At 39.2% G+C, this 10,266-nt stretch overlaps 1 protein-coding gene across 4 annotated transcripts in view; it reads right to left on the bottom strand.

The window, feature by feature from the left end:
- Positions 1 to 10,266, bottom strand: part of SH3RF1 (SH3 domain containing ring finger 1) — a 169,203-nt gene that overhangs the window by 48,154 nt on the left and 110,783 nt on the right. For all 4 annotated transcript variants that reach the window (XM_019665510.1, XM_019665509.1, XM_019665513.1 and 1 more), the window contains exons 3-4: positions 9,400 to 9,675; positions 8,480 to 8,575 (exon numbers count right to left, since the gene is read on the bottom strand). In XM_019665510.1, the coding sequence (XP_019521055.1) occupies positions 8,480 to 8,575; positions 9,400 to 9,675 (372 nt within the window). The remainder of the gene's footprint in view (positions 1 to 8,479; positions 8,576 to 9,399; positions 9,676 to 10,266) is intronic.

Genomic DNA, 10,266 nt, shown 5'->3' with positions numbered 1-10,266 from the left:
TGAAGAAGGAATTCAGCACAGAAAGAGAATGCTGAGACTACTGACCATGATGGCTTCGTATTTCTGTTTAACATCTTTCTTCTTCTCAGTGTGTAGAGAAACGTTTGCTCCGTACATATGTGATACCTAATAGGTACATCGCCACAAACCTCTCTATATAAAAGGCAGTATCGTTTTACAACTCAGGGAAAATGTTCCTGAAACACATTTTATTTCATTATGGAGACGCCTGTTCCCCATTGGTTTACTAATCAAGAGGCTTCGTCGGTTCATGCCGTGTATATGCCACATACGCACACAAGTGTGTAGAGTAGCATCGAACACTTTCAGTCTTCTCCAAAGGATACAGGCACGATTTAACACTTGGGTTAGTTAAAGCGAACCTCCTCCGCTTCTTAAAGCCTTAGTTACAAGCCAAATTAAGGATGTATATAGCAACATAATACAATTTCTGAATAATAAAATGTAAAAAGAATAAAATCTAAAAAACGTTAAAAAATAATAAAATGTAAAAGGCCTTAAAATATTATGGTTTTAATCAATTTGTGATTTTTCCCTTAAAAAGGGCAACCTCAGATATTTGAAATGGTTGAGTAATGAATCATTTGTGAAACATTAACCTTGTGTTAGAACTTGAAAAGTTGTCATTATTCTTGATGAAAAATCAAAGCATGCTATACACTTCTTAAGGGAAGGTTGATAAAAATCCTGACTGCGGACCCACATTACTGTCGCATGTGGCCTAAGGCTAGTGCAGGAGTCCAAGGCGGATGCCATGATTCACCTCTCAGTTACTGGGCGTGTATTCCTAAACAAGACACTCAAACTCGATTCAACAATGGGAGAAATAATTAGCTAAATTAGAGTTTAGCTACCTAGAATGTTTATTACGTAGGCACAAAACCTGATGGTTAGTAGTACTATAATCATGAAGAGAAAGGCAAATATGTGTAGGCTCATTAAGGCATAAGGAAAAAGAATGGAAGGCTCTTTAACAAAATTATATGTGATGGGGCTAAGGGTTACATCTCTCCTTTCCAACCTTTCTGGAATGTGATTATATTACAGAAAAAAAAAAACCATTAAAACTACTGTTTATGTAAGGTGTGCCTTTCAAGGAACGCAGGAAAACATGAAACCATCTACACACAGAACTACACTCTGAGCATGCGCCAAGCCTGTAAGAATGGCACAAAGTGGGCCCTGCAGAAGTCTGAAGCAAGGCGAGGGTGGTTCTGTTCTGCTCTGTTTTGTTTCTGCATAAGAGAATTAGCGAAGGAAGGCTTCGTGAGAAATAAGAGTATTCATCTGAACCTGGAAGAAAGGGCGAGCTTTCCCCGGATAAAGGGACAAAGAAATATCCCAGATGAGCTGCAAAGGCAGCAGTTCCAAGGTCTATTTTCCAGGAATGATCAGTAGACCAACTTAGCTGGGGCTCTGGGTCTGTGTGGGGGAATATGGCCAGGCTAAAGAATTTGAGGAATCCTTGGGGAGTCACTGAAGACATTAGACACCATTTGGTCAGTACCCTCGGCCTCTGATTAAGGCTCTACAGGAGACCTGCATTTTTATGTTCTATAAAACTACCCCGTGCACCGGAAATGGACAATTCATGCAGTGAGAACCCAATAAACATAAACCGATCTTTAGAATCTCAGCTCCCTGAAGTTTTCCTAATGGAAAACAAAAAGAAACTCTTAAATTAGTAAGAGGCTGCTGAATAATAGATGGAGCATAAACTGCCCTAAATAAAGTCCCATACCTAATTTAAAGGACTCCCTTTCTGATTGAGTCTAGTCGAGGTGCCTCCAGCTGTACTAAGCAGTTGTTCCTGGAGTCCACTGGAGACCTGCCTTTGCCTTTTGAAATTCAGAAGCCAGTCCGTGCTCATGTTTCCTTCTCTCATTGTGGGAGAATGTAAGGCAACAAGTACTTGGATCAAGCTGATAACATTCAGAAGATAGGAAAACCTGCATTGTGGGACAGACCCCACAGTGCTAAAAAGAAATGCTTCTCCAAAGTAGTCAGTCAATCAGAATTAAAGATGAACAGTATGATGCTAAGCAACAGACTCATTCTCCCTTACGGATTTCTCAACACGCTCTCTACCTGTCATTTATACACATTGATTTACCTCGGAACTGAAGGAGAAAGTGTGGTAAGCAACACAGTAACTCTGCCTGTCTTACCTTTCAACAATTTCTCCAAATTGCTTTTATACAAATTAATTCACTTCAGAATTGAAGGGGAAATTTGACTGCTAAGCAATATAGTAAAACTGTTCTTTCAACTTCCCCCAAATTTTCCTACATTTTTTCAATAAAAAAATTACTTCTACCAATTGAACATTTCACTTATTAATTTTAAAGGAAAATAATACATTCAAAATCACAAATGATAGAATATCTTTTTATATCGTTCAATCAACTCTGATTATTAAATCCAAGGCTATTATTTTGGTTTTCTGCTCTCATTATTCTCTACAGCAAAGGCTGTAAGTTGAGAAATAAAGTTAACATACGCTATTCTTAGCTCCTCCAAGGGTCACCTTGGCAACTTCAAAGTATGTACCTAAACCTCCACTTTTTATTCCTTGGAACACAGAGCATGTCCCCAATTCCCTATCTCCTTAGAAGAGGAAGTTAGCACTCCCACCAAGGCCACTTGTGCTCTCTGAGGCCCTTACATCATTGTCCATTGTTAAGGCTGATAATACTTAATTTGATGCCCTATTGCTAGAAAGGACTCCCAAGATTTGCCTATGGGTTGATTCTAAAAGTTGCAAAAAACAAAACACCTCACCAAGCTGTACACTTTAAATATGAGCAGTTTACTGTCTGTCACTTACAACTTAATAATTTTTTTTTTTTCAAATGAGGCTCCTTGACAGTAAGGCCACCCAATCCCTGCTTAAAGTAAGCCAAAGGCATAATCTTGAGCAGGTGAAAATTCACCTCAGGAAGTATCAGGGAGTCTTCTCTATTATAGAGATAAAAAAATAGAGGCCCCATGATCTAATCCCTAGAGTATCCAAAGTAATCCACCATTATTTTAGTCTGGAAAAATTCTAAACTTGGCATAACCAACTCCTCACCTAGCTTCATTAAAAAAAGAAACATCTCGGGCCAGCCAAGTGGCACGTTGGTTAAGAGCTGGCTTGGGACGCCAGAGGGCCCCGGTTCAGATCCCACATGAGGGCCTGTGACACTGCCCTCTACAGCTAAGATGCTGAACAACAGCTCAACCTGGAGCTGGGCTGCTGTGAGTCGCCAGCAGCCACTGCTGCAGTGGGTTGCCATGGGCTACCGTGTGTAGCCAGCAGTTGCTGTGAGAGGCCATCTAGAAGCCGGCAACTGATCTGCCTCGCCCGGGAAGAGCGCAATGATGGTGCCAACTTGGGTCAGTGAAGCCACGTCCTCCACAACTAGACTGAAGAACAAAAAGACAGAAACTTGTCTGTTCCCCTTCCCCCAATTCCCCAATAAAAATCTTAAAAAGAAAAAAAAAAAAAAGATCTCACTAAGGTCACACAAGAGACCTTCTGGCTTTGTTTGAGGAATGTAATTTCCTGATGTAACACAAAGATAAGCCAATGATAAAATATATGCCTAGGTGATGAATGATGGGAGTATTAGCTGAAAAAAAAAGTAAAAGTTGGCAACGTCCAAAAACCAGTTCATTTTTGGTTTAGGTTTAAAAGATTCTTAGGTTGCTCATTCATTCGTTCAATCAATATTTATTGAGAGCCTACTATGGGCAGGTGCTGGTAAGGACCTCAGGTGGCCAAGGTAAACCAGAAAGACAAGATACCGGCCCATGGGGATTCACATTCTAAAGGAGGCATGGAATATTGGGAGACAGTAACCACATTACCAAAAACCTTAAAATAGTTCCAGAGAGTGAAAAGTGCTATGAAGGAATAACAACAACAATGCTGATAGCCATAATCACTATACAGCTCTTACCACGTGCTAGGCACTGTGTGTACGTACCATTGGAATTAACTCACCCCATGAAGGGGTTTTATTATTTTATAAATGAGGAGACAAGGCCCAGAGTCACTGAGACAATTAGAGACAGAGCCAAGACTTGAATCCCAGCCATCTGGGTTCCGAGTCCAAGTTTTTCCCGTGATCACACCACCTTGTGTGTGAAGTACAGCAAGTGGAAGGGGAGGAATTACTTAAGATAAGGAGGTGAGGGGAAGTCTGTCAGGATAACTGACGCTTGAGCAGAGATCTAAAGAACAAGAAATATAGCCGTTCTTTCTGGCAGTAACTGAAGAGTAAGAGTAGTTGACTATTAGGCCACACTTAATCCATGCCATCTGCACATAAGGAATACTTATTTTTATATTATATCTACAGCAAAGGAGCAAGTTGCTAAATCCATGCGTATATACATATTTTTTTAAACTGGGCAAGTGATATTTTAAACAAATTACTAGGAATCAAAGTACAATGATAAACTTCATGACAATTTATAGTTCATCAAAAGCCTGCAATACACAACACTGTTTGAAAAACATCCCAAATCCAATACTTAGCACTTACTTCACTCAAACGTTTTGCTTGCTAAGAATCATGTCATCCTTGCTCAAATGGCTGCTGAACTTGAGTGAGTCAGCTCTGAATTAATGAGGTTGTTAATATCTTCCCTTCTATTTTGTAGGAGACTGGTTATTTTTGAACAAAGAAATAAGCAAGCTACTGATTTCTCTTTTTTTAACTGTATTCAGTCCTTGACATATATACCCTTTTATACATATCCTGGCATAATGTCTTCAAGAATCCCGTGGGTTGCCCCAAGAAACTCTTACCTCTCACTATTTCCAACTTCCTCAAGTCTAGGAAGATCCTGTTTAAATAGAATAGAATCTACAACTTCTATGACCTGACTGGAGAGGTGTCTGATGAGAGAATCTCCAGAGGGGAAGAGTGAATGTGATCAAAGCAAGGAACCTCTAATCTTAAAAGAGTTTAAACAAAAACTCCAAAGGACAGCATTTGAGGCCATTTATATAGCCATTCTTTCCCCTACTCACTCCTCCCAACCCATTTTCTCATAAAACATTTTGTATTTACTAAGAGGTTATTTGTTTGCAAGTAACTGCACCACCACCATTTTATCGCCTTATTCTAACACAGGTAGAGATGGTAATCCACAGTTACAGGAAGTTGAGGGAGAAGAGAAAGGATAGCTGAAGACAAGAAGGGAGGATCAGCGATTCCAGCAGCATTTCTCACTATCTCAGTCCTCCCACCCCATTTTCTCTTTATCCCCCTGTAATACTCAGCTCCTTTCAAATCACCCCATCTCTTAATTCCATAGCTGAACTTCTGGCCTGAGAGATTCCACTCCAGGTCCACAATCCTACCCCCAGGCCTATCCTGTTTCGAGTTTCTGGCACAACCAAGTTCCTTGGGCCTTTCCATTAAGCAAAACCATGCAGCAGAAGTGGAGGGGGGTTCTAGCTTCTGCTGACAGGCCTGTGGCAAACGAAGATGTTTCTCTGGGGGCTTGGGATTGGATTCGGCACTCATTTTCCTCATTATACATGGTGGTGAGATTCTTTTATTTGATCACGACTACACTCTGGCACACTCTGAGTCACGGACTAATGTGAGCTCCAAACCACTGTGCGTAAGACACAGCAGTGCCAGACCCTTTGAGATGTATTATCACATTGATCATCTCAAAACATCTGGCGGAGGAGAGGGGGGCAGTCTTTGGCAGCACTGTGAAACAAGCAAAAGCAGCTAACACTGATAGAAACTTAAATGCATGTTTACAAGATATAACAAATGGATTTACAAATGAATTGTTATAACACAGCCTGTTCTTACATCGGGGATGGTCTGGGCCCTAAAATGGTTTCCAGAGCAAGACAAAGACCATTATTCAGGATAAAGCCCCTATTTTTAATTCCTATAGTAGGCTTTCCTCCATCTGAGACTGCCTCATAAGAGAGTCTATACTTTATTTAATGAGCTGAATTTTGGTAGGTTGCTATTGAAATCTGCCTCCCCTCCCCCTAAAGGCGAAACCAGGTGTCACTAATCCACAGATGCTCTACTCCCCACCAAAAACATCAATCTGATGTCCTGACATCAAAGAAATACTTATAGTCTCCTAGAGATAGATGAGCTGTTTACCTCACCCTCAACTGGTAAAATTCTGGCTGAAATGGGGAAAATACTCATTTGAAAGAAAAGAGGCAGAAGAATGAAAATACTTTCCACTTGGGCAGAAGTTTATCTTTCCAACTTAAGTCAGAATAAATAATCTAATGACTTGATTCTAAGTGACTCTGGATTTGCTGTGGGTGGAACTTTTATGCCTATCTGTGCAATTCTACACCTGCCCAATAACAAAATAATAGCAATCCTTTTTCATGCATCGCACCCCAAGTACTGGCATGGAATATTGATAATACCTAACAAGTAAAAACAGGCTTTCATTAACTAAGCTGGTGCTTGCCCATGCTCTTCAGTGGAACTATTCAAATACTTGGAAATGGTTATAATTTTCCATGACCCGCAGTTAGAATATATAAATAACGTAGAGGAAGAATTGCCTTAGAGTTAAGAATTTTTCTGTTGTTTACTTTCAAAGGAGGGAAAATATTTCAATAAACAGGAACATCTGAAGGGTATGGATAAAGTTCAAGGCTCGTACATGGTTTGAGTTACTTATCCATGGACATACAGTAGTCAAACTGATTTTTTTATGAAAACTTTGGCGATCTCACTATCTGGCGGGGGATCGGGGGGTGGGAATTGAGTGCTGGCTACAATGACACGATTTGTCATTTTAGTTTTTAGAAACATGCCAAAACAAATGCCTCAGATAAAAAGATGGGAAAATCAGTGATGGAGATTTTTCTATTTTACATACTTAACATACATGCTTTGATATCTCAAACAACAGAATTATTTTCAGTTCCCCAAACAATCTGTGCTGCCTCTTACTTTCTGGCTTTTGCACATGCCGGTCTTCTTGCCATAAAAATGCACCTTTTCCATGTCTCTTGGTTAATCCCTATTTACCCATCACACAGATACCCACTAAGAATTCACTTTTCCAGAAGCCTTCTGTGACCTCAGCTAACCTTGTGTGGTTGTTTGGGCTGTGTTTCATTCTTTAAAATGCCTTCTATTTTATTTTCAGCAAGAAATTCTTATGACTAAAGGGCATGAAAATTTATGATATATGATGTAATGAAGGCCTATTGTAACTTCCTAGTTCAACTTTTTAAATTAAATCTATTGTGGTGACATTGGTTAGTAAAATTATGTAAGTTTCAAGTGTACAATTCTATAATACGTCATCTATATATTGCATTGTGTGTTTACCATCCAAAGTCAAATCTCCTTCCATCACCATATATTTGACCCCCCTTTACCGTCTTCTACCCACCTTCACCCCTTACCTTCTGGTAACCACTAAACTGTTAGACAGTGTCTATGAAGTTTTTGGGGTTTTTTTGTCTGTCTTGTTCATTTGTTGTTCTCAGTTTCATGTCCCACATATGAGTGTAATCATATGGTTCTCAACTTTTTCTGTCTGACTTATTTCGCTTAGCATGATAATCTCAAGATTCTTCCATGTTGTCGCAAATGGCAGTATTTCATCTTTTCTTATGACTAGTATTCCATTGTATATATGTGTCCCATATTCTTTATTCAATCGTCTATCAAAGGACACTTTCACTATTTCCTGGTTTATTTTTTATTTGTGTTATTCTTTAAAATCATACAACCATGTTCCTTTGGACATATTCTCTTACAAGCCTTCACTGAATCAGACTGGCCACGGCCTTTCATAGTAAAGCTGACTGAAAAGGGAAGAGGGGGCAACGTTGCTGCTAGGATAGGTTGGAGGGAGATTCATTTACTTATTTGATGTTTACTGGAGGCCTACTCTGCAAATCACTATTCTTGTTCTGATGATGTGGCAGACAAGGAAAGAAACAAGCAAACAAATACACAGATATACTCATCTTCCACCTTGACCAGGAACCCTACCAACCTTCTGAAGCCAAAGCTGGCAAATGGAAGACAGCACTTGGAAAGAGTGCAGGTGCTGATGGAAAGCACACAAGTATCATTTAACAAGACTCAGGGACAAAGTGAAGGGTTTCAAACATTTCATAGTCTTACAGTCTTCAGTTATTGTAGGGCAGGATAAAGGAATTCTTCCTAATCCATCCAATAATCTGGAACAGGGCATTCCCAATGCTTTGTGTTATGAGGACTTCTTTTTTTAATAAATTAGGTTTTTGTCTGTTTTTTCCCCAGTTTTACTGAGATATAATTGACATACTACATTGCTATTTGTTTAAGGTATATAAAGTGATATTATGTCTGAATGTACTGCAAAATGACTGTCAGGACTTCTTAATACTCAAACAGCATAATTAAGATTTAATTGCTAAGCTGAACACTAACATGATTGAAGTTTCTAGAGATGAACTTACCTCAACATATGAAATTGGAAAGATTCCTATTTTGTCTGCCAGCATGCCTTCAGCCCAGTTCTCATCCACTCGGCGGATCACAGTCAGAACGTCATCCTGAAGAAACAACAAATGTTAGTCTGCCTGATCCCATTAAGCTTGTCACTTAATTTTCCCTTTCAATAAAGGGACTCAAGTCTTAAGAGTATATGAATAAAAATGCCATGACAAATCTGTAGTACATGCATCCACTGTTTTGATGAACTAAAGAGTAACTTTCAGTTAACCTGGTGTCCCTTCAGACAGATGTTAAACTAGGAACCTCTTCTAGACAAGGGCTGGCTGCTCATTTTGTTTTGATCCACCAGTTGCAACCTCAAATGCTACCCACCCTCTTGAACTTCTGTTTTAAATGGATTCTCAGGCTCTTCTCACTTTCCCTATGATAATATACCAAATGCCCTTTTCAATGCATATCCTACTGTTTTTCTGTACAAAAGACACAATATTCCACTTAAAATTCCAAAACTTTTTTTTTTATCAATTCAGATCTATTCCTGTGAGCTTTGCAGCAAAGGAATTTACATATAAAATAAGGAAGTAATGATGTTTCATTTTGTTATTCATAGTTCAGTGAATTAAAATCCCTGGGTGGCACACATACCCTGCAAAGTGGCTTGGAATTAAATTTAGGCTCTAAATATGAAAATGATACCATGTAGAGCATCAACCAAAATTATCTTTCATATAGAATAATCCAAGCACAAAATTACTTTGTGACTTTAAGAACACTGCTTTCAGGGAGTCTTAAAAGCACAATGAGATGTAGTTCACATAAAATTACTGTATCCTGTTGCACAACGTACTACAAACCATATCCCCATGTACCCAGGTACAGAGAAGTAGCTGGCAAACGGAAAACCATCTCATTCGAACTTTACCTTTGCAAATGGAAGGCAATCTTTGTCAGCTTCCTTGTCTTTCACCTCAAAGTCATAAAGTGCTTTGCACTGAGGCGGGGGCTGAGGTAACGGTTTGATAATCTGCACAAAGTTGGTGGGAAAAAAGCCGTGGATCCCGTTGACTTCCCCATGGTACCAATTTTCATCCACTTGTCGCCGCAAAATGATGATGTCACCTTTGCTGAATTTCAGGTCTCCGGGCTCTTTCCCTTCGTAGTTGTACAATGCTTTGGCACATGGTAACTGAGGTATACCCTTAAGGAAAAAGATGAGTTTTAATGAAAGAACAGTCCAAACTGTTCGAAAATATAACTATTATCATTGTTTTTGTTTTTTTTACATCAAGGCCAAATCAACATTAGGAAGAAAAGCTAACATAAAAAATGATATATGTGTGTCACCAAGAAATAGCAAACATAAAGAAATATCACAGTGAAAGAAGAACAGCAGACCATCCACCATCCACGCACCCTCTGTGATTCAGCCTTCTATTCCTAATCTACTTTAGTAGCGTCTGTTTGGGGTTTTTATTGTATGGAAGTACCACTGCTGAGTCACTCCCTGATGTAAAATGCAAAAACTCATAAAAAAACAAATGTAATTTCCGATAGTAACTACTTTATTCAGCAGGGTACATGATAAGCACTGAGAAGAAACATTTAAACAGAAGCACAATTCATTAATTTGTTAACTTCTGTTAGGCTTGATTGATAAGAATCGGAGTTTGGCTTTTGGGCAAAACTTTCCCAGCTGCTTTTAATGCGGGCAGTAGATCTTACACTCTCATGAACTCAAGTATTTATTGAGGGTCTACTATGTGCCAGAGTCTGGAAACAACAGAAAGAC

Source organism: Hipposideros armiger, unplaced genomic scaffold (genome assembly GCF_001890085.2).
Source record: "Hipposideros armiger isolate ML-2016 unplaced genomic scaffold, ASM189008v1 scaffold_444, whole genome shotgun sequence".
In the NCBI taxonomy this organism is placed as follows: Eukaryota; Metazoa; Chordata; class Mammalia; order Chiroptera; family Hipposideridae; genus Hipposideros; species Hipposideros armiger.
This window is presented reverse-complemented; position numbering and strand designations above follow the sequence as displayed.